The sequence below is a fragment of the Siphateles boraxobius genome, unplaced genomic scaffold (genome assembly GCF_051911475.1).
Source record: "Siphateles boraxobius isolate OS27281-9 unplaced genomic scaffold, OSU_SipBor_1 33, whole genome shotgun sequence".
Taxonomy (NCBI): Eukaryota; Metazoa; Chordata; class Actinopteri; order Cypriniformes; family Leuciscidae; genus Siphateles; species Siphateles boraxobius.
Genome location: NW_027508953.1, coordinates 12,013,917 through 12,039,088, shown reverse-complemented (window position 1 = coordinate 12,039,088; position 25,172 = coordinate 12,013,917). Strand labels below are relative to the sequence as shown.

General features: G+C 35.9%; 1 protein-coding gene across 1 annotated transcript in view; it reads right to left on the bottom strand.

The window, feature by feature from the left end:
* LOC143701881 (vacuolar protein sorting-associated protein 52 homolog) overlaps positions 1-25,172 on the bottom strand; it is a 65,015-nt gene that overhangs the window by 5,004 nt on the left and 34,839 nt on the right. Inside the window, exons 14-18 of the mRNA XM_077195580.1 lie at positions 22,490-22,613; positions 21,880-21,975; positions 21,694-21,801; positions 3,736-3,801; positions 3,511-3,622 (exon numbers count right to left, since the gene is read on the bottom strand). Coding sequence (XP_077051695.1) covers positions 3,511-3,622; positions 3,736-3,801; positions 21,694-21,801; positions 21,880-21,975; positions 22,490-22,613 — 506 coding nt within the window. The remainder of the gene's footprint in view (positions 1-3,510; positions 3,623-3,735; positions 3,802-21,693; positions 21,802-21,879; positions 21,976-22,489; positions 22,614-25,172) is intronic.

Sequence of the window (25,172 nt, the reverse complement as noted above, 5' to 3'; positions counted from 1 at the left end):
TCTATGGCCCCTTTGCACAGCAGTTTGGCTATTTTTGCGCGGAGTAGATGCGCTACTTTCGCTTTCACTTTCACCGCGGTCCGTGCTTGAAAGCGCGGAGGGCGGCGAGTGAGTTGTAGCGAAAAGCCTTGTCTTATTGTGCTCAGCACCCAGTCTGGCGAGGTGTTTGTTAGTAAGCCTGAACCCTCGTGAGCGGGCACATAACTTACATTCATAACCTGACCGATAAGAGGCTGTTTTGGCTGTGTGACAGAGCGGGCAGAGAGTAGGCGTGGGCACATAGTTGTGGGCACATTTCCTACATCTAACACCCGAGCGGCATTTGCCCACTTCATGAGAGCAGGCTCTGTGAGAGTGAGAGACACGGCGGCTCGCTGACAGCGATGGCTTGCTGTTTCACCTGTGACGTCCCGATTACTTTGAACGGGAAACGTTTTGTGATAACTTTGTGATGCGCGAGCAGCGCCGGGGGCGAATTGTTTATTAGTAAGCATGAGCGCTCGTGAGCGGGCACGTAACTTACATTGATAGCTAGGGCAGAATGGCCTCCGGGTTCCGATCGCCGCACTTCGTGGGCTCAAAAAACTGAACCGGAGGCATGGGCGCAGAGCGCACGCCCTTGGTACTTGAATACGGCGGCTCGCTGACAGTAATGGCTGGCTGCTTCACATGTGACGTCCCGATTGCTTCGAACGGGGAACGTTTCGTCATAACTTTGTGCTGCGCGAGCAGCGCCGGGGGCTAATTGTTTATTAGTAAGCGGGCACGAAGCTTACATTCATAGCTATGGGCAGAATCGCCTCCGGGTTCCGAATCGCCACACTTCGTGGGCTCGAAGTGCCCACACACACCGCCCTCAATGTGTATGATGCATCACCCACCTCTGTAGACATAGCTCCGCACGATAAAGTTGGCCGGCTCCGATAATAACAAATGCACATGAGCAGCGGTAGAAAGGGGGAGGAGGGTGCCGCAAGTGAGTTTTTTTACGACATTGTTGTGAAATACACGCCTCACAGATGTAGGGGGAGCTCGTTGAGAAAACATGCGACAACAAAAGTGAAAATCAGCGAAGAAATAGCTAGAGTTGCCGAGTGCCTCTTTAAGGCAGAATTTGCTGTGATATTTGACTGAAGCCACAAGCCAGGGTAGCAATATATGCACTATACTGTACCATGAAAATCAGAATGTGGCATTGACAATCAGAACAGTAGCCATTGACTACCATAGTATTATTTTCCTACTATAGAAGTCAATGGCTACCGTCAACTGTCTGATTACCAACTTTCTTTAAAATATCTTCTTTTGTGTACAACAGAAAAAAGAAACTCATACAGGTTTGGAACAACATGAGCGTGAGTAAGTGATGACAGTATTTTCATTTTTGGGGGAACCTTCCCTTTAATCTCTTTCAAAACAACAAGAACAAAAATCTTGCTGACCCCAAACATTCTACTTGTAGTGTTAGTTTTGAACAGTGCTGGTGAAGCTACTTTGAAACCATAATGATGAGATGATTTAATTAGTGGTGAGGTTATGACATAATTCTTTGTTATTTATCTGACAACATTAAAAATCATTTGAAAAAAAAAACATACAACATAGAAAAAATCAACAATTTATACTAAGGAGTAAAAAACATTTGTATTTTGCAAATATATTTAAAAAATAAATAAAATAAAGGTGACAATTGTGTTTAATGATGATGGTGATGCAGATATTACACACCTTAGCTTTAAAAAAAGGGTCTGATGCAGCAAACTCAGTTTTAACTCTTTTTTCAAAAAAAAAAAGATAATTTCTAGATCTTTTAAAATGAGTCCCCTTTCGAATAGGAACTCTACACTGCTTCTTGGATGGTTGCTATGGGGACACCATCAGCGTATCCAATGTGTGAAGCACATGTGAAAACACTCCAATCTGATTGGTTGGCGAAAGTCCATGATGTCATTAGTGGGAGCGCCCAGAAGTATGAGAGGGCATCGTAGCACACTTCATCAGCTTGTCATTGCAGATTGTCTTTAGTAACTGTTTGTTTTGTTAGCGTGTGGTGAAGGCAGGATCATGGAAAATTCTAGCAAGCATTTTAGGAAGTTTGTACCTCCATGTCCCAGGTGTTTGACACTTGAAGACACACACGACCTGTGCCTTTACTGCTTTGGAGAGGAACATGCGCATTCAGTGCTTGAGGGTTCTGAATGCACTCATTGCGATTAATTCACAATGAGAAAGCTTTGTTCACATTTTTCCCTATTCTTAAGGGATGTGGGACAAGTGTCTGCGCTCCATGGCTTAGGCCCCGCTGTTGTCGGAGCAAAGCTTCAGTTTTGAAGATCGCAGGTCGAGCTCAGAGGATGTGATGTCTCTTGACATCCAGTCGAGGGGAAGCGGATGTGGTTAAAGAAGGTGAGGAATGTGTATGGATTCTTCTCAACTTGCCAGCCCAGCATATGGGGAATTGCTGGATGTCATGGCCCGTGCCACAGCCAGATTGGATCTGGCTTGGGGGCATTAGTGTTAGGCTGGATGAGTGCTTCCTGTTAGGCCATGATCTCCTGTCCCCCATGAGTCTTCCATTCCTTCCCCACCTCCACTCTGAAGTGGAGAAGTTGTGGAAGAAGCCATATTCAGCCCAGATTTAACCGTTTCATCATTCTATAATAAATGATGACAATTTGTAGATTGAAAATCCTTTTAACTGTATCGTTGCGCACAGTGTTTCTCCTGTTTGTCAGTGCTGTTTCATCTGGCTTTAAACTAGTTTAAATCACAGAGACATTTGTATTCTTCGCTGAATTCAAAAGCTTCTCACTGGATCTCACAGCGCTGTTTAGTGGTCGAGTGAGTGAGACCAATCAGCAAGTACAAGCATCTGCTCTAGTAAGCTCGCGCTGCCCTGCCGTTTCAACTTTGGGTCGAGTGGATAAATGATTTGTGAGGCAGGCATCCCCGCAGCATTGTGGAGTGGGTATTTTGTTCCCCATAGCGTCCACCCAAGATGCAGTTTAGAGTTCCTATTCTAAAGGGAAAATCTCAGGTTACTACATTAAATGTGATTCCATCACTGTTACTTCCCATAGATACACAGAAGAAGTTCAACTTAAACAAAAGCTGGATGTAGGCTTTATTAGTTTATTGCCAAATAGACTACAGCGCTTCACAGCTGTTACATATCGCATTATTGATTGGTCCTGGTAAACTACTTCACTAAAACACTCCCACGTGGTATTTTTCTTTCCTTCCTTTTGTTTAGTTTGTAATTCTCCTTTCTGAAATTTCTCTAGGATCTGTTTTGCTTTCATTGGATGGACAAAAATGATGAGAATCTAAAAAATATTTCAACTTGTGTTCCGAAGAAAAATAAAGGGCTTATGGGTTTAGAACAACATAAGAGTGAGTAAATAATGAAGGAATTTTTGGGTGATGAAGAAATCGCATAATTAAAGATGAAAAATTAAAGCAGTACGATATAAACCTTAACAGTGAAAACAAAGCATCTCTAGCACTGACCTTCATCATTTTTGAGTTTGTCAAGTTGCCCTTTCTCTATTAGTCCCTCGCTCTCCTTCACAAATGCAATCATCCCTCCAAACGGAGATGAAAGAATCTCCTCTATAAACTCCTGTAAAATTACATATCAACAAACAATGGTTACTCACATGACAATAAGGAAAGCAATGTCCTACTTCAAGACAGTTGTCAGTCTGAACCGGTACTTAGTATCCCAGAATGTACCTGTGTTCTAGCCAGCAGGAGCTGCTGAAAGCCCTCAACCTCTTTACTGTCATCAGCTGCTCTCTCCTTTATAACACACACAAAACATATCATCATGATCCATTATGGTACAGTCTTAACAGTTAATAAATGGACTGCGGTGTGCAGTATTTCAGATAAATGTATTTAAAATGCGTATTTGAAACACAAAATGCTATTTTGTATTTTAACCCTTGTGCATCAATTAAAAAAAGTTACACATAGGTACATAGAGGACAAAAATGTCCGTATCCAAAAACTGTCATAAAAATATTATAGATTTATATTTTTTTCCACTTTCACTGACATCATTTTTTTAACCAGCATCAGCTTTAATCATAATGACCAAACATTCATTAATTTTCAGAATTTTAACCCTTAAAATGTGGGTTTGTTTACATAATGCCACTGTTGTTTTTTTATGAAAAAAAGAAAAATAGTAATTATTTTCAATTTACTAAATGCTAAGCAGAATTTTTTTTCTTTGATTATTACAGCCTTGGATATGTCAATCATTAAAAACAACATTATTTTTGATGCATTAATATTTTTTATGCAGTATCAGATTTAAAAAAAAGCTACCACTCAGGCCCATAAAGGACAAAAATGTCCATGTCAAAAAAGTGTCATAAAAATATTATAGATTAATATTTTTTTACACTTTCACTGACTTAGATTTTTTACTAGCATCAGTTCTAATCATAATTACCAAACAGTCATTAATTTTCAGAATTTTAACCCTTTTAACGTCGGTTTCTTTACATAATGCCACTGTTGATGTTTATAAAAATTAGAATAATAATAATAATTTTCTATATACTAAATTCTAAGCAGGATTTTTTTTCTTTAAATATTACAGCCTTGGATATGTTAATAATTAACAACAATATTAATTTTGATGCAATCATATTTTTTATGCAGTATCAGATAAAAAACAAAACTACCACTCAGGCCCATAAAGGACAAAAATGTCCATGTCAAAAAAGTGTCATAAAAATATTATAGATTAATATTTTTTTACACTTTCACTGGTTTAGATTTTTTACTAGCATCAGTTCTAATCATAATTACCAAACAGTCATTAATTTTCAGAATTTTAACCCTTTAAACGTCGGTTTCTTTACATAATGCCACTGTTGAGGTTTATAAAAATTAGAATAATAATAATAATTTTCTATATACTAAATTCTAAGCAGGATTTTTTTTCTTTAAATATTACAGCCTTGGATATGTCAATAATTAACAACAATATTAATTTTGATGCAATCATATTTTTTATGCAGTATCAGATAAAAAACAAAACTACCACTCAGGCCCATAAAGGACAAAAATGTCCATGTCAAAAAAGTGTCATAAAAATATTATAGATTAATATTTTTTTACACTTTCACTGGCTTAGATTTTTTACTAGCATCAGTTCTAATCATAATTACCAAACAGTCATTAATTTTCAGAATTTTAACCCTTTAAACGTCGGCTTCTTTACATAATGCCACTGTTGATGTTTATAAAAATTAGAATAATAATAATAATTTTCTATATACTAAATTCTAAGCAGGATTTTTTTTCTTTAAATATTACAGCCTTGAATATGTCAATAATTAACAGCAATATTAATTTTGATGCAATCATATTTTTTATGCAGTATCAGATAAAAAACAAAACTACCACTCAGGCCCATAAAGGACAAAAATGTCCATGTCAAAAAAGTGTCATAAAAATATTATAGATTAATATTTTTTTACACTTTCACTGGCTTAGATTTTTTACTAGCATCAGTTCTAATCATAATTACCAAACAGTCATTAATTTTCAGAATTTTAACCCTTTAAACGTCGGCTTCTTTACATAATGCCACTGTTGATGTTTATAAAAATTAGAATAATAATAATAATTTTCTATATACTAAATTCTAAGCAGGATTTTTTTTCTTTAAATATTACAGCCTTGGATATGTCAATAATTAACAACAATATTAATTTTGATGCAATCATATTTTTTATGCAGTATCAGATAAAAAACAAAACTACCACTCAGGCCCATAAAGGACACAAATGTCCATGTCAAAAAAGTGTCATAAAAATATTATAGATAAATATTTTTTTCCACTTTCACTGACTTAGATTTTTTACTAGCATCAGTTCTAATCATAATGACCAAACAGTCATTAATTTTCAGAATTTTAACCCTTTAAACGCTGGTTTCTTTACATAATGCCACTTGTTTTTTTTATAAAAATTATAATAATAATAAAAATATTCCATATACTAAATGCTAAGCAGATTTTTTTTTTCTTTAAATATTACAACCTTGGATATGTTATAGGTTTGGCTGTGAGAGCACTTGTGTCAACGAAAATCTTCCAGACAAAACAATCACCATTTTCTCGAGGTGAAAACAAAAACAATGTGTTGTGGAGCTTCTAAACTTCTACATCAAAGTCAAGCTCACCTTTTATCTTTGTAAAAAAACAATAACAAATGAAAAGGTGCAAGCAAGTAATAAGAAATGTGTTTGAATGAAAAAAATCCTCAAAGCTCAGTAACTTTTTGACCTTTTCAGTTTTCACATGGCAGGATCTGTGACTCTGCCAAGGGTATGACTCATTTACATGTGGTGGGATTTGTGATTTCCAGTACAATATAATTTCTTTCTTTCAAACTTAAAGAAAGAAAACCCACACACACACCTAAAACTTTCAGTACACACATACAAATCACACTCTGACATCCATACCAACACACCCACACAATTATAGCTTCATAATTTATCTAATTGGCTCTATAATATGCATAAGCCGAAAACAGCAGAAAACAACAATAAAGTGATCATTTGCTTTATATGCCAAACCTGAAAAAATGGCACAATCTGATAAAAAATAGTAAAAATGTAAATTTTGAAGCCTTGCCAACAGAATGAAAGCCTGTTAAGAAAGATTGCATCATTTTATAGTTGAATGGCACTGGGATTAAAAATCGCAGTTTTAATGGGTTTCAATGGGGACATTTTTGTCCAAAAGGCGCTGAGTGGGAGTATTTTTTGTACCTAGTGCAAAATAGATTTTTTAAAGGAAATTAAGGTGAAATATTAAAATTCCAATAAAAATACACACCTGTAGCAAATTTCATGCAGTTAGCATTAACACAGACAAAGTTATCAAAAAAACAAAACTGAAAAGGACAAAAATGTCCATAAGCCTTTTAAAGAAATCTTTTTTTTGTATTTAAATACATTTAAGTTGAATATTTTTGTTTTTGAAAAATACATAATATACTTTATGCTAGTCAAACTCTTTATTAGGCTGCTGATTTCCTGTACCAACTAGTTAGCCAGTCAGTCTTGATAGTTAATTGGTTTCTGGATTTATCAACTAGCAAGTCAAATGTGTTTAAGATTTACTGCTTGCTAGGACTGGGTGATATGACGATATATATTGTGGAATTGATTTAAAAAAAAAAATTATATCGTTTATATATCGCGCAAGCACATCCATGCAGCTTTTAGTGGGCAGGAGTTATTGACACATTAGAGCAATAAAGAAACATGGACGAATGAGTAATAAAGAGTGGGACATGCTTGATGTTAAAAAGAGTTATTAAAAGTGCAATATGCCGCAAAAGAGAACTCTTATTTAGTATTCGCACACTGGCAGGCAGCTTTCTGAGCACAGGTAAATGGTGAAATGCGCACAAAAATGTCAAAATCTGAGTATACACATAAACACAGCCGGTTTATGTCTTGAGTGGAGGTAAACAGATGGAAGAATTTGATATGCATCAATATATTTGGTCCGTGCATAAGCTCTTAAAGTGACTAATATTCTGCTGCTGTCTGTGTCCTTAATCAAACAACAACAAAAAAAAGAAAAAGAGAAATTCACACACTGCACTTGACGGAATAACTTTTGTAGCTTTAATAAATAACTCTTTGTTTAATTCATACAGTGAAGACTATGCAGTGTTTTATTTTACTTTATTAAATTTCTGTATTATTTCTTAATTTTGTTAGGTACACCTTCCTGAAAAACTTAGCACTATTTATTTAATGTTTATCTTTGTTCTACTGTATTTATTTGCCCTATTGCTTTCATTTTATTAGGTGTTCAAGCACGAAGTGCTGAAAACCTATTGTATTTGTACTGATTTTTATTATTATTATTATTAGGTGTTCAAGCACGAAGTGCTGAAAACCTATTGTAATTGTACTGATTTTTATTATTATTATTATTATTATTATTATTATTATTTTCCCCTAAAACGCATCGTGCAGACCAAACCGTAAGTGCTGGAGCTCTGAAACTTTGTCAGATGGTAGTACAAAAATCGAGGAGAGGTTCAGAGAGTATGACCCCGATTGGCCTATAGGTGGCGCTACAGCAATCAATTGCGCGTAACTGCTCATAACTCCTAAACCGTAAGGCGTAGACTCAAGTGTCTTATATCATTGGAAAGCTGGACTCTTAACTTAAAAAACGTATATCTCCGATTTCATTTCCGCCATGATAGATTTTCCGCCATTTTGAATTTTGTTAAAAAACGACTTTTGCGAACTAGTCCCTGGTTTTTTGCCCGATCGGAACCAAACCAGTGTAGAAATGTTCTCTGGAGTCTGAATATCAATAATCATTGAAAAAAAGTTGAATTTTCGATTTCCGGTTGCTAGGGGGCGCAAAATGAACGTTATGGGAGGAGCCTATTTTACTATAATGGCTATAACTCGAGAAGTAAATGAGATATATTCACCAAACTTGACACACATGTGTATGAGGACAGTCTGGGGTCACAGTAAAAAAACCGCGTCGATCTAACACTAGGTGGCGCTATAACATTAAAAAAACATAAAAGGGGGTGTGGCCACCTGACCGTTAGTCCGATTGACCTGAAAATTGGTATGCTGTGTCTTGGTCCAAGGCCCCATGTATGTGTAAAAGGATATTGGCGTATCTCAAAAAACATGGCCGCCATCGGCCAATGAAGTTTGAGCACCTGTGAGACGAGGTTAACGGAGGCCAAACGGAACGAAACTCAATGGGCATGTTCGACTCATGGCCCAAGAGGTCTGTAAGAGTTTTGAAAGAAATCGGCCACTAGTTGGCGCTAACGAGTTTTACGGCTCTGTAATCACGTGGTGTTGCACACATCCCCACAAAATGCATATCATTTGATAGATCTCCTCATGATGAACAACTTTGCCTCTAGAACCATTGCTGTCAATCAAACCGTTCATTAAATATTCACGAATATGTTAAAAACCTACTTTTGCGAACTAGTCCCTGGTTTTTCGCCCGATCGGAACCAGACCAGTCTAGGACAATTCTCTGGACTCTCTAGATCAATAATTATCAAAAAAAAGTTGAAATTTGGTATTGGGTTGGCTATAACAGGGTCATTTATAAAATGGGCGTGGCAAAATATAGTCAAAAGCCTATAAATCCTATACGAAAACTCAGAACTGCACAAAAATTGATGAGAATATGTGTCATACCATGGTAAAGAAGCATGCAAAGTTTCATGGAGATCGGACAATAGTTGGCGCTATAACTGTTGAAAAGCTTTAAAACCATACATTTCCTATGGTAAATTGCTTGTATTGGCTGTAAATGGTCTTTTCCATCTATGATCGTATAATTTTCATATCTTAATGTTTAAAACCAGTGCAGTACAATTATCTGGACTCTCTAGATCAATAATTATCAGAAAAGGTATAATTGCTTCATTTGGATGGCTATAATAGTGTAAATCGGATGGCTATAACAGCTTGGATGGCTATAACAGCCAATAAGTGGTATTTTACTGCCCCCTGCTGTCATTTCATCATACTACTCTCTAATATTTTTATATAAAATTGATATTTAGACTTTATTAAATCATTATTTTAACATTTACAATCACATTTAGTCAAAATTCATCTATTGCTTTGTACTCTCTAGAAGAATAATTATAGGAAAATGTATAACTTCTTCATTTGGATGACTATAATAGGGTCACTTCAATATGTAGCCTTGACCGAAAGCCAATATCTTTTCAATAAATGCTCAGATCTTAAAAAAAGGTCAAGAAAAGCTATAACAGCTTGAAAAAGGCTAACAGCCAATAAGTGGTATTTTACTGCCCCTGCTGTTTAAAAAAAGTCATTTTGTCACACTACTCAACTATAATTAATATTTAGACTTTATAAATTCACTAATTTAACATTTACAATAACATTTAGTCAAAAATCGTCTATTGAAGTGACAATTGAGTCACATTGGCTCCTGAAGTTCCAAATGTCTCTATCTACATCAGAATGAGCGTGTGTAGATTAAATGATATGAAAAACATGGCCTATTGTATAAGTAGGCTGTAATAGCACTGTTGTCCACTAGATGGAGCAGCAGCATTAGACATTTTTTTTATCTTTTTTTATCAGCTTTCAGCATTGGCTAACAAACAAATGCTTAAAGCATTTTCTTAAATTAGTTTTATATTATTACATTGCAAAGAAATATGTGAAATGCTCATATACCATTAAAACAGATTTTCACAATAACATATCCCAAAAGTGTGTGTGTGTGTGTGTGTGTGTGTGTGTGTGTGTGTGTGTGTGTGTGTGTGTGTGTGTGTGTGTGTGTGTGTGTGTGTGTGTGTGTGTAAGCATGCATTATGGAGTTAACATGAAAAAAATGGTTTGCTTCACTGGAGAATACTGGAGAAACAAAGTAGTTGAAAATGAAAGTGAGCCAATAAGTGGTCTTCTACTGCCCTCTGCTGGCCACTCTTCTTATTAATAGTCTTTTTTTTGTATATAGACACTATAAAATCACTTAAATAACAATTACTATTATAACACATTCATATTTTGTCAGAGTTTATCACTTCAATTGTTCTTATGCTTCATATAATTGCTATCAACGTGGTAAATCATGGTAAATAACGCCAGAAACATGGTAAATCATAGTAAAAAAGGTAAATCATGCTAGAATCCTGGTAAATTATTCTAGAATGTGCTATATCATGGTAAATCATCATATAACATGGTATATCAAGGTAAACTATGGAAAATCATGTAAGATTCATGGTAAATCATACTGGAACATGGCAAATCATGAAAAATCACACTGAAATGTAGTATATCATGGTAAATCATGCTTGCTACATAAAACTTAATGTCTTTTGATGCTTTTGTGCTTAACGGCCTTAAAGGCCTTAACTGCTTGAACACCGCTAAATGCTGCTTGCAGCTTTAATTAGGTGTTCAAGCACGAAGTGCTGAAAACCTATTGTAATTGTACTGATTTTTATTATTATTATTATTATTATTATTATTATTATTATTATTTTCCCCTAAAACGCATCGTGCAGACCAAACCGTAAGTGCTGGAGCTCTGAAACTTTGTCAGATGGTAGTACAAAAATCGAGGAGAGGTTCAGAGAGTATGACCCCGATTGGCCTATAGGTGGCGCTACAGCAATCAATTGCGCGTAACTGCTCATAACTCCTAAACCGTAAGGCGTAGACTCAAGTGTCTTATATCATTGGAAAGCTGGACTCTTAACTTAAAAAACGTATATCTCCGATTTCATTTCCGCCATGATAGATTTTCCGCCATTTTGAATTTTGTTAAAAAACGACTTTTGCGAACTAGTCCCTGGTTTTTTGCCCGATCGGAACCAAACCAGTGTAGAAATGTTCTCTGGAGTCTGAATATCAATAATCATTGAAAAAAAGTTGAATTTTCGATTTTCGGTTGCTAGGGGGCGCAAAATGAACGTTGTGGGAGGAGCCTATTTTACTAAAATGGATATAACTCGAGAAGTCAATGAGATATCTTCACCAAACTTGGTCCACATATTTATGAGTTCAATTTGAGGTCACAGTAAAAAAACCGCGTCGATCTAACACTAGGTGGCGCTATAACATTAAAAAAACATAAAAGGGGGTGTGGCCACCTGACCGTTAGTCCGATTGACCTGAAAATTGGTATGCAGTGTCTTGGGCCAAGGCCCCATGTATGTGTAAAAGGATATTGGCGTATCTAAAAAAACATGGCCGCCATCGGCCAATAAAGTTTGAGCACCTGTGAGACGAGGTTAACGGAGGCCAATCGGAACGAAACTCAATGGGCATGTTCGACTCATGGCCCAAGAGGTCTGTAAGAGTTTTGAAAGAAATCGGCCACTAGTTGGCGCTAACGAGTTTTACGGCTCTGTAATCATGTGGTGTTGCACATATCCCCACAAAATGCATATCATTTGATAGATCTCCTCATGATGAACAACTTTGCCTCTAGAACCATTGCTGTCAATCAAATCGTTCATTAAATATTCACGAATATGTTAAAAACCTACTTTTGCAAACTAGTCCCTGGTTTTTCGCCCGATCGGAACCAGACCAGTCTAGGACAATTCTCTGGACTCTCTAGATCAATAATCATTGAAAAAAAGTTGAACTTTGCCCTTTGATTCACTGTAACAGGGTCATTTAGAAGAAGGGGCGTGTCAAAACACACTCAAAAGCCTATAAATCCTAAATAAAAACTCAGAACTTCACAAAAATTAATGAGCATATGTGACATAACATCATTAACAAGCATGCAAAGTTTTATGGAGATCGGACAATAGGTGGCGCTATAACAGTTGAAAAGGTTTAAAACCATGTATTTCCTATGGTAAATTGCCTGTATTGGCTGTAAATGGTCTTTTCCATCTATGATCATATAATATTTATATCACAATGTTCAAAATCAGTTCAGTACAATTCTCTGGACTCTCTAGATAAATAATCATCAGAAAAGTTATAACTTCTTCATTTGGATGGCTATAATAGGGTCACTTCAATATGAAGCCTTTACCAAGAAAGCCTATATCTCTTCAATGAATGCTCAGATCTTCTTAAAAACAAGTCAGAACATGTGACTCTAAATAAGATAAGAAATAATGCATCTATAACAGTTAAAAAGGTTAAAGTTATAACATAATGGCATATTAAGCCAATAAGTGGTATTCTACTGCCCCCTGCTGTTTAAAATAGTCATTTTGTCAAGCTACTAACTACTAATATTCTATAATTCTTATTTAGAGTTTATAAAATCACTATTTTAACATTTACACTCACATTTTGTCAAAATTCATCTATTGAAGTATTACTATTGACCATTGTGTCACGGACAAATGTTAATCCTGAATGAGACACAGTTCAGATCACTTTATCTACAACAGAATGTGTGTGTGTAGTCCCATGTTTCTGAATAAATCCTGAATAATCTGATTAATAGCTTGCAAAGACATATTTTAATGGTCTATAAGCATTTCATATATTTTCATAATGACTTGTGTGTGTGTCTAGATATGAGTCACAAAAGCACCTGTGAAAACACTTTATTAATAAGTATAATGGCCAGCAAAGGGCAGTAGAAGACCACTTATTGGCTCACTCTCATTTTGACAGACTTGATTTTCACCAGTATATCATGGTAAATCATGCTAGCAATGTGATGAATCATAGTAAATCATGCTACAATCCTGATAAATCATTCTAGAATGTGGTATATCATGTTCAATCATCCTATAACATGGTAAATCAAGGTAAACTAAGATAAATCATGCTAGAAACATATTAAATCATACTAGAATGTGTTCAGTTGTGGTAAATCATGCTAGAACAGGGTAAATCATGGTGAATCATACTAGAACTTGGTATACCATGGTAAACTATGGTAAATCATGCTAGATTCATGGTAAATCATGAAAATCACACTGAAATGGGGTATATCATGGTAAATCATGCTAAAATTGCCTGTATTGGCTGTAAATGGTATTTTCCATCTATTATGTCAGTGTTTGAATGTATGCTAAATAAAACTTAATGTCTTTTGGTGCTTTTGTGCTTTACGGCCTAAAAGGCCTTAACTGCTTGAACACCGCTAAATGCTGCTTGCAGCTTTAATTATTAGGTGTTCAAGCACGAAGTGCTGAAAACCTATTGTATTTGTACTGATTTTTATTATTATTATTATTATTATTATTATTATTATTATTCTGCCGTAAAACGCGTCGTGCAGACCAAACCGTAAGTGCTAGAGACTTCATATTTGGGATTAAGGTAGCACAGAAATCGAGGAGAGGTTGAGAGAATATGAGCCCGATTGGCCCATAGGTGGCGCTGTAGTAACAAAAACGCGAAACTGCTCATAACTCCTAAACCGTAAGGCGTAGACTCAAGTGTCTTATATCATTGGAAAGCTGGACTCTTAACTTAAAAAACGTATATCTCCGATTTCATTTCCGCCATGATAGATTTTCCGCCATTTTGAATTTTGTCAAAAAACTACTTTTGCGAACTAGTCCCTGGTTTTTTGCCCGATCGGAACCAAACCAGTGTAGAAATGTTCTCTGGAGTCTGAATATCAATAATTATCGAAAAAAAGTTGAATTTTCGATTTCCGGTTGCTAGGGGGCGCAAAATGAACGTTGTGGGAGGAGCCTATTTTACTAAAATGGCTATAACTCAAGAAGTAAATGAGATATCTTCACCAAACTTGACACACATGTGTATGAGGACAGTCTGGGGTCACGGTAAAAAAACCGCGTCGATCTAACACTAGGTGGCGCTATAACATTAAAAAAACATAAAAGGGGGTGTGGCCACCTGACCGTTAGTCCGATTGACCTGAAAATTGGTATGCAGTGTCTTGGTCCAAGGCCCCATGTATGTGTAAAAGGATATTGGCGTATCTCAAAAAACATGGCCGCCATCGGCCAATAAAGTTTGAGCACCTGTGAGACGAGGTTAACGGAGGCCAATCGGAACGAAACTCCATGGGCATGTTCGACTCATGGCCCAAGAGGTCTGTAAGAGTTTTGAAAGAAATCGGCCACTAGTTGGCGCTAACGAGTTTTACGGCTCTGTAATCACGTGGTGTTGCACACATCCCCACAAAATGCATATCATTTGATAGATCTCCTCATGATGAACAACTTTGCCTCTAGAACCATTGCTGTCAATCAAACTGTTCATTAAATATTCACGAATATGTTAAAAACCTACTTTTGCGAACTAGTCCCTGTTTTTTCGCCCGATCGGAACCAGACCAGTCTAGGACAATTCTCTGGACTCTCTAGATCAATAATTATCGAAAAAAAGTTGAACTTTTTTATTTTTTGCATGGTATTAAAGGGTTATTTAGAAAAGGGGCGTGACAAAATGCACCCAAAAGCCTATAAATCCTAAAGGAAAACTCAGAACTTCACAAAAATGGATGAGCATATGTGTCATAACAGGCTGAAGAAGCATGCAAAGTTTCATGGAGATCGGACAATAGGTGGCGCTATAACTGTTGAAAAGCTTTAAAACCATACATTTCCTATGGTAAATTGCCTGTATTGGCTGTAAATGGTCTTTTCCATCTATGATCGTATAATTTTCATATCTTAATGTTTAAAACCAGTGCAGTAAAATTATCTGGACTCTCTAGATCAATAATTATCAGAAAAGGTATAATTACTTCAGTATGATGGCTATAATAGAGTGTAAATCGGATGGCTATAACAGCTTGGATGGCTATAACAGCCAATAAGTGGTATTTTACTGCCCCCTGCTGTCATTTCATCATACTACTCTCTAATATTTTTATATATAATTGATATTTAGACTTTATTAAATCATTATTTTAACATTTACAATCACATTTTGTCAAAATTCATCTATTGCTCTGTACTCTCTAGAACAATAATTATAGGAAAATGTATAAATTCTTCATTTGGATGACTATAATAGGGTCACTTCAATATGTAGCCTTGACCGAAAGCCAATATCTTTTCAATAAATGCTCATAGCTTCTTAAAAAAAGGTCAAGAACAGCTATAACAGCTTGAAAAAGGCTAACAGCCAATAAGTGGTATTTTACTGCCCCCTGCTGTTTAAAAAAAGTCATTTTGTCACACTACTCAACTATAATTAATATTTAGACTTTATAAATTCACTATTTTAACATTTACAATAACATTTAGTCAAAAATCGTCTATTGAAGTGACAATTGAGTCACATTGGCTCCTGAAGTTCCAAATGTCTCTATCTACATCAGAATGAGCGTGTGTAAATTAAATGATATGAAAAACATGGCCTATTGTATAAGTAGGCTGTAATAGCACTGTTGTCCACTAGATGGAGCAGCAGCATTAGACATTTTTAATCTTTTTTTATCAGCTTTCAGCATTGGCTAACAAACAAATGCTTAAAGCATTTTCTTTAATTAGTTTTATATTATTACATTGCAAAGAAATATGTGAAATGCTCATATACCATTAAAACAGATTTTCACAATAACATATCCCAAAAGAGTGTGTGTGTGTGTGTGTGTGTGTGTGTGTGTGTGTGTGTGTGTGTGTGTGTGTGTGTGTGTGTGTGTGTGTGTGTGTGTGTGTGTGTGTAAGCATGCATTATGGAGTTAACATGAAAAAAAGGGTTTGCTTCAGTGGAGAATACTGGAGAAACAAAGTAGTTGAAAATGAAAGTGAGCCAATAAGTGGTCTTCTACTGCCCTCTGCTGGCCACTCTTCTTATTAATAGTCTTTTTTTGTATATAGACACTATAAAATCACTTAAATAACAATTACTATTATAACACATTCATATTTTGTCAGAGTTTATCACTTCAATTGTTCTTATGCTTCATATAATTGCTATCAACGTGGTAAATCATGGTAAATAACGGCAGAAACATGGTAAATCATAGTAAAAAAGGTAAATCATGCTAGAATCCTGGTAAATTATTCTGGAATGTGCTATATCATGGTAAATCATCATATAACATGGTATATCAAGGTAAACTATGGAAAATCATGTTAGATTCATCGTAAATCATACTGGAACATGGTAAATCATGAAAAATCACACTGAAATGTAGTATATCATGGTATATCATGCTTGCTACATAAAACTTAATGTCTTTTGATGCTTTTGTGCTTAACGGCCTGAAAGGCCTTAACTGCTTGAACACCGCTAAATGCTGCTTGCAGCTTTAATTATTATTATTATTATTATTCTCCGCTAAAACGCATCGTGCAGCCCAAACCGTAAGTGCTGGAGAGCTGAAACTTTGTCAGATGGTAGTACAAAAATCGAGGAGAGGTTATCAAATTATGAGCCCGATTGGCCTATAGGTGGCGCTATAGCAACCAATTGCGCGAAACTGCTCATAACTCCTAGACCGTATGTCGTAGACTCAAGTGTCTTATATCACTGGAAAGCTGGAAACCTGAAGTAAAAAATGTATATCTCCGATTTCATTTCCGCCATGATAGATTTTCCGCCATTTTGAATTTTGTCGAAAAACTACTTTTGCGAACTAGTCCCTGGTTTTTCGACCGATCGGAACCAAACCAGTGCCAAAATGTTCTCTGGAGTCTGAATATCAATAATTATAAAAAAAAAGTTGAAATTTTGATTAACTGTCGCTAGAGGGCGCAAAATGAATGTTGTGGGCGGAGCCTATTTTACTAAAATGGCTATAACTCAAGAAGTAAATGAGATAGCTTCACCAAACTCGGTACACATGTGAATGAGTTGATTTTGAGGTCACAGTAAAAAAACCGCGTCGATCTAACACTAGGTGGCGCTATAACATTAAAAAAACATAAAAGGGGGTGTGGCCACCTGACCGTTAGTCCGATTGACCTGAAAATTGGTATGCAGTGTCTTGGTCCAAGGCCCCATGTATGTGTAAAAGGATATTGGCGTATCTCAAAAAACATGGCCGCCATCGGCCAATAAAGTTTGAGCACCTGTGAGACGAGGTTAACGGAGGCCAATCGATACGAAACTCAATGGGCATGTTCGACTCATGGCCCAAGAGATCTGTAAGAGTTTTGAAAGAAATCGGCCACTAGTTGGCGCTAACGAGTTTTACGGCTCTGTAATCACGTGGTGTTGCACACATCCCCACAAAATGCATATCATTTGATAGATCTCCTCATGATGAACAACTTTGCCTCTAGAACCATTGCTGTCAATTAAACCGTTCATTAAATATTCACGAATATGTTAAAAACCTACTTTTGCGAACTAGTCCCTGGTTTTTCGCCCGATCGGAACCAGACCAGTCTTGGACAATTCTCTGGACTCTCTAGATTAATAATTATCAAAAAAAAGTTGAAATTTGGCATTTGGTTGGCTATAACAGGGTCATTTATAAAATGGGCGTGGCAAAATATAGTCAAAAGCCTATAAATCCTATATGAAAACTCAGAACTTCACAAAAATTGGTGAGCATATGTGACATAACATCCTTAAAAACCATGCCAAATTTTATGGAGATCGGACCATAGGTGGCGCTATAACTGTTAAAAAGCTTTGAAACAATGTATTTCCTATGGCAAATTGCCTGTATTTGCTGTAAATGGTGTTTTGCATTTATTATTATGTAATGTTCATATCATAATGTTCAAAACCAGTGCAGTACAATTCTCTGGACTCTCTAGATCAATAATTATCAGAAAAGTTATAACTTCTTCATTTGGATGCCTATAATAGGGTCACTTCAATATGAAGCCTTTACCAAGAAAGCCTATATATCTTCAATGAATGCTCAGATCTTCTTAAAAACAAGTCAGAACATGTGACTCTAAATAAGATAAGAAATAATGCATCTATAACAGTTAAAAATGTTAAAGTTATAACATAATGGCATATTAAGCCAATAAGTGGTATTCTACTGCCCCCTGCTGTTTAAAATAGTCATTTTGTCATGCTACTAACTAATATAATTCTATAATTGTTATTTAGACTTTATAAAATCACTATTTTAACATTTACACTCACATTTAGTCAAAATTCATCTATTGAAGTATTGCTACTGACTATTGTGGCACATTGAGAAATGTGAATCCTGAAGGAGACTTGCAGTAAACATTTTTTTCCATCACATAGTTCAAATGTCTGTATCTACAACAGAATGTGTGTGTGTAGTCCTATATTTCTGAATAAATGCTGAATAATCGGATTAATAGATTACAAAGACATTATGTGAAATGCTTATAGACCATTAAAGTATATTTTCATAATGACACATCCCAATAGCATTGAAAAAATCAACAACAACATTTGTCTTTGTGTGTTTGTGTGTGTGTGTGTGTGTGTGTGTGTGTGTGTGAGTGTGTGTGTGTGTGTGTGTGTGTGTAAGCATATGTCTAAATAAGATACCTGTGAAAACACTTTATTAATAAGTATAATGGCCAGCAGAGGGCAGTAGAAGACCACTTATTGGCTCAGTTTCATTTTGACAGACTTGATTTTCATCACTATTCTACACTAAAGCAAACCTGTTTTTCCATGTTAACTATTATAAGACAATCATTTTTTTTGTCAGTTTATCACTTCATGGCTATTGACACTTCACATCAATGCTAGCAATGTGGTAAATCATGGTAAATCACGATAGAAACATGGTAAATCATAGTAAATAATACTATTACATGGAGTATCATGGCAAATCATGCTAGCAATGTGATGAATCATGGTAAATCATGCTACAATCCTGGTAAATCATTCTAGAATGTGGTATATTATGGTAAATCATTCTATAACATGGTAAATCATGGTAAATCATTCTATAACATGGTAAATCATGGTTAACTATGATAAATCATGCTAGAATCATATTAAATCCTACTAGAATGTGTTCAATTGTGGTAAACCATGCTAGAGCAGGGTAAATCATGGTGAATCATACTAGAACTTGGTATATCATGGTAAACTATGGTAAATCATGCTAGATTCATGGTAAATCATACTGGAACATGGTAAATCATGAACAATCACGCTAAAATTTGGTATATCATGGTAAATCATGCTAAAACAAGGTCTATTCCATCTATGATGTCAGTGTTTCATGCTTGCTACATGAAACTTAATGTCTTTTGATGCTTTTGAGCTTAACTACCTTAACTGCCTTAACTGCTTGAACACCGCTAAATGCTGCTTGCAGCTTTAATTTTATTAGTAACTGTTTACTTGTCAAGTCAAGTCACCTTCATTTATATAGCGCTTTTAACAATATGGACTGTTTCAAAGCAGCTTTACAGTGATAGTAGGAAATTAAAGGGATACTTCACCCAAAAATGAAAATTCTGTCAGTATTTACTGACCCTCATGTTGTTCCAACCTCGTAAGACCTTGGTTCATCTTCGGAACACGAATTAAGATATTTTTGATGAAATCTGAGAGCTGGATCACTCCTCAATAGGCTTCTTCAGGGATTGAAACTTGCCAGCCCCGAAAAGTTATTAAAGACATCGTTAAAATAGTCCAAGTGACTACAGTGGCTCAATCTTAAGTTCATCAAGCGATGAGAATACTTTTTGTGCGCAAAAACAAACAAAAATAACGACTTTATTTCAACTATTCATAAAGCTTCTGTTCATTCGTAAGCTTCTGTTGTTGTACGTCACACGCATCACACACATGACCAGCATCGGCCAATAGTGAGCCTACGTGTGACGTAGCACTACGCAATCACACTACGTTAACTGACTAGAGGCCCACAGAGAAGGAAATGAATAGTTGAAATAAAGTTGTTATTTTTGTTTGTTTTTGCGCACAAAAAGTATTCTCGTCGCTTGATAAACTTAAGATTGAGCCACTGTAGTCACTTGGACTATTTTAACAATGTCTTTAATAACTTTTCGGGGCTGGCAAGTTTCAATCCCTGGAGAAGACTATGGAGGAGTGATCCAGCTCTCAGATTTCATCAAAAATATCTTAATTCGTGTTCCGAAGATGAACGAAGGTCTTACGGGGTTGGAACAACATGAGGGTGAGTAAATACTGACAGAAATTTCATTTTTGGGTGAACTATCCCTTTAAAGTAACAGAGATTGTTTTGGCTTTACAGCAGCTCTAGAATAAAGTTATTGTCCAGCTAAAGTTAGTTTTGATTGATTCACTTCCGTCGCAGCGATCATTAGTTATTAACTTAGGGGCTGCTAACACGACACCGTTCTAACAGAAAATTCTGTAATGCGATCCGGCCGCTCATTTGCATAAAACAGTGACTTGGTATCGTAACAACCTTATTTCCAGCCAAAAAACAAAACATGAAATATATTGTTATTGTGAAAATTACTTATATTGTGATATAAGATTTTGGTCATCTAGGCCATTCCTACTCTTTCCTAGATAGCAGGAAATGTTCCCAGTTTTACATGTGATTTATTTAGGCCCTGTCCCACATGGCACACTTCATGTGCACTTGCGGGAATCTGGACTTACAATGGTCGCTACGTGCACATGTCGGTTAATACACAAGAATGTAGGGTGACCCATATCGGCCGCGAAGGGGGCGCTGGGGAGTACCCTTCTGAAACCTAAAATGACAAATGAGACGCTCAGTCTTGAGGACTTGAGTCCACAAGACCGCAAGTGCACATGAAGTGTGCCATTTGGGACAGCGCCAAAGCAGCATTACATCCAAAAGAGTGGACTTGGATGAAGATTACGAAGGGTTAGGGTTCCATTTGGGACAGGGCCTAAGAAATTTTCACCACAAGTAATGGGCTGCAGTGTTACCTGGTCAGATATAAATATAAGTGGTAAAGTGGTACACAGATGACACCTTGAACCCAGTCTTTTTTGAAAATATGGTGGGAGGTAGGTGAAATGAAAACAGTTTCTAAGCAGTTGTACACACCTAAATGTTTTTTGCATTCAGAATAAGTCCAGAAAGATTTCAGCCTAGTACAGATACTTCACTAAATGGTCAATAACACATGTATTTCTTTTGTTTGTGTATTTCAAAATACTGAATTTGTATTTAAATATTATTTTTTCCACACAGTATTTGGTATTTAATTTCGATCCATTTCAACTGAGGTATTTTGCATTATGTATTATATTTGTGTAAATTTTGAAAACATGTTCATGTATTTATGCCCATTTTCTGGCAGTGTGGTATGTGAGTAACCTCACCATGAGCACACTGAGCATCATGTCATAGTTGTTGATGAGGAAGATGAGCTGGTCTCGTCTAGAAGGAAACTCGGCCGCCATTTTCAGCACAAAATTCTCCACCTCAATCTGGAAATCATATTCATGTCAGGTTTCAATATGAGCCACTTCACCTTTCGAGAACAGAGGGGTTTCTGTTCTGCTCACCTGCAGCTGTCCGAGTAGCGTGTTGGTCCTCTCATTGGGAAAGGTTTGATTTATGCTGACAATAGCAGAGGAGAATTCTGCATACCGGCGTGTAATCTACACAAACAAGAAGCAAAAACAGATGATTTATGCCACATAGATGTAAATGTGCATTCATATCATATTGTACATGGAAAGAACACAGCAAATGTAAGTCTCTAAAAATAAAAGTTTTTCTTTAAAATTGAGCATTGTTATTAAGAGGGAATTGTACACTTTTCAGTGAATACAGCTGAATCATAAATTTTTCCCTCTTTAATCGAATATGTTATCTTCATTCATGGAATGTAAAAGTATAGCTTTGTTACAGTTTTTACTGAGATGTAGTTTCACATATCAATACATTTAATACATGTTTGGTAGGAATAACAATAAAACTGATTAAAATGGAACAATTGTTATTTCATTTTCAAATATAAAGACAACATGAGCATAAATGACCATAATCTTTTAATAATAATTGACGATTGGCTGAGGTCTAGTTGTGAACGTTCAAAATGTTTGCTCTACCAGAAAACCTTTTTTTTTGAGTGTGGTATTTTGGCATGTGTTCGTGTATGAGGCTTCGTACATAGTGTGGTCTGGTGTCCAGTACACCTAGTTTTTGAGGGTCAGTGTTTCGAATGCTCTGGATGTTCATCTCCAAAATAAGCTCAAATCTTGGCCACAACAATTCTAGCACAGCCTCCCAGTACCTGCACAATACAAATACAAAAACAAAAGCCATTTATAAAGATACAGCAACCACAGAAACACAGAAGTATCATGAAACTGGCAAATAATGCAGATGAGCTTGTATGTGGGCGATCTGAGATCTAATTTCCAGATCCCACCACCTTGTTTCTCCTCATAATTTAAAGTAGTGATAAAATGGAAGTGGTGACTGATCTTTCCTTCTGTATTGTGATGTACTGTATATCAGTATATCAGAGTGAAACAGATTATCAAAAAAAAATATTTTAGGATTTTAATAGTGGATGTCGTACTTAAAAATGAGGCAGAACAGAATGTGAACTAGCAGTCAACTGTAATAGAGGGGCAGGGTTTAAATATATTTATTACCTGTTGCTTTAACTTCATTAAACAGTGTTTATTTTGTTATAAATTCTGACGCCAAAGGGAACTTTTGGTGTCTGTATAGTGAAAATGTCTTGACTAAAAGCCAGCAAAAGTCTTGGACATGCAATATTCATAGGACACATATAGGGAGTGAAAGTGTGTTGAAAAAGTGGCCCCTTGTCTCCTCACCAGTGTAACAGATCATTACGCTTTATTTTGCTAATGTTGGAGGCTCTTTCTAGAGAAGTGGCTATGATGGCGATGGCATGCAAAGTGATAGAATATCATAAACCCACCAAATTGCCACTGTTGCCTTTGGGTTGCTTAGTTGAGGTTTAAAAGACACTTAATATTCAGTAATATTATACATTTGGCTACACTGACACTAATGGATGAGAACAAAAACTTGAACTGAATTGAGCTGGATGATGACACCACTGTTTTCTGCAGAGCTGCTGAAATATATACTGTAGCTTGCAACATTGACACGGTTATATAAATAAAGGTGACGAAGTTAAAACATGTTAAAAATTAGATAAAATACAGCTGCATACAGCAATTAATGAGGAGCTAAAAATCAAGGCAGCAATCATCAGACCAACTGCAAAAAGTAAAGACATTTTAGCCCATAAATACAATCACTTGTAATGTGACACAACTGGTTATTAGTTTTGAACAATAGGTGACACTGACATCAAATTGATTTGATGTGGTCAGTGTTGGGTGACAGTTACACATGACAAGTTTTGTGTCAAAATGTTAAATCTTTTCAGAGATACAGCATGAGATGCAGATTGGCATAATGCCATCGGATTTTACGATGCGGTATGCAAAAACAAGTTAGTTTTATGTTATCCTGACTAAAATTTTGTGAAAATCGGACAAACAATCTAGGAGTTTGAAAAAGCAGGTTTCTACTATATTCGGTTTATATTCTATGTTCTCAGCATGAACCAAGGAATCTATTAATCTATTAAGACCAGTCAAGGTTGTCATTACAAAAAACAAGTTTAGTTGAATACATTAAAGTGTTGTGGAAATATAAACTCATGTCCATTTTGCTGTGTTGTATGTCGAATTTGTTCTCATATTAATCTAGAACGGCTGGACAAATTGGCTTGACTGCTTTGTTTTCTGTTTTTTTTACATGGTCTGAATATGATCTGATTACATTTTCGTGAAAATCAGCGCAATGGTTAGGAGGAGTTCGAAAAAGTAGGTTTTAAAAAAGATCAAAATGGTGGACAGGAAGTTCGGCCAACTATGGCAAAATAGGTATCAATGTTCTTGGCATGACCCACGGAATCTATTAAGACCAGTTTAATTTAGGGGTGTGCACGAATACTCAAATATTTTATATAAATAAAAATACTATTCTAATTTTACTACGTTGCTTTGCTGGCCGTAAATGCAGTGAATGCATGATAAATCTCATGCAATAAAACGTGCAGTTATAATTAAATGCACTGGGTGGCGCTGTGGAGCGCTTTAACAAGTTTATTGTTTTTGATCACATAATGCTTGGAATTACTTTAATGAAAATTATCTTACAAAATGGAATTACTTTTGATCAAATGAATTAATGAAACTGAGTTATAATACCACCACCACAATGACAAAATCACATGAAATCCAAACACCAGTTGAATGAGAAAAGACAGCTGTCCATCACTGCATTCACAACAGCTACTAGCTGAGAAGATAACTTATCTGATAGAAAAATGGTTGTTTTATATTGACAAGAGGACTGCAGCTCAGATGGCAGTCACTTTTTATTACCTCCTTCCTTCTCGTTGCACCTGACTACTACGGATGCCCAACGGGCACATAATACATCCACATAAATGATATCCCTCTTCTTTAAGCTTTTTGTTTTCTTTTCATTTGCATATAAAAACAAAATTCATTAACATGTAGTCAGTTACCAAACCAATACAATTTTTACTTTAACTAGAAACCGATAAACTATCCTAACTATGTAATCTGAATGTAATGCATGCGAAGTTTCCAAAGACTCAGCACCATGTATATTGAAACTCAGTCTGTGTATCTCGCAGGCATTCTCACTAATCTTTCATATCTGGTACGGTATGATTTCCCTTGGTCATAATGAGAGTTATCATCAATGTGAGACTCGGGTACTTCCTTGTCGTTAGTATCAGAAAAAAAAATTCTGTAACTGTTCTACCTCCTGC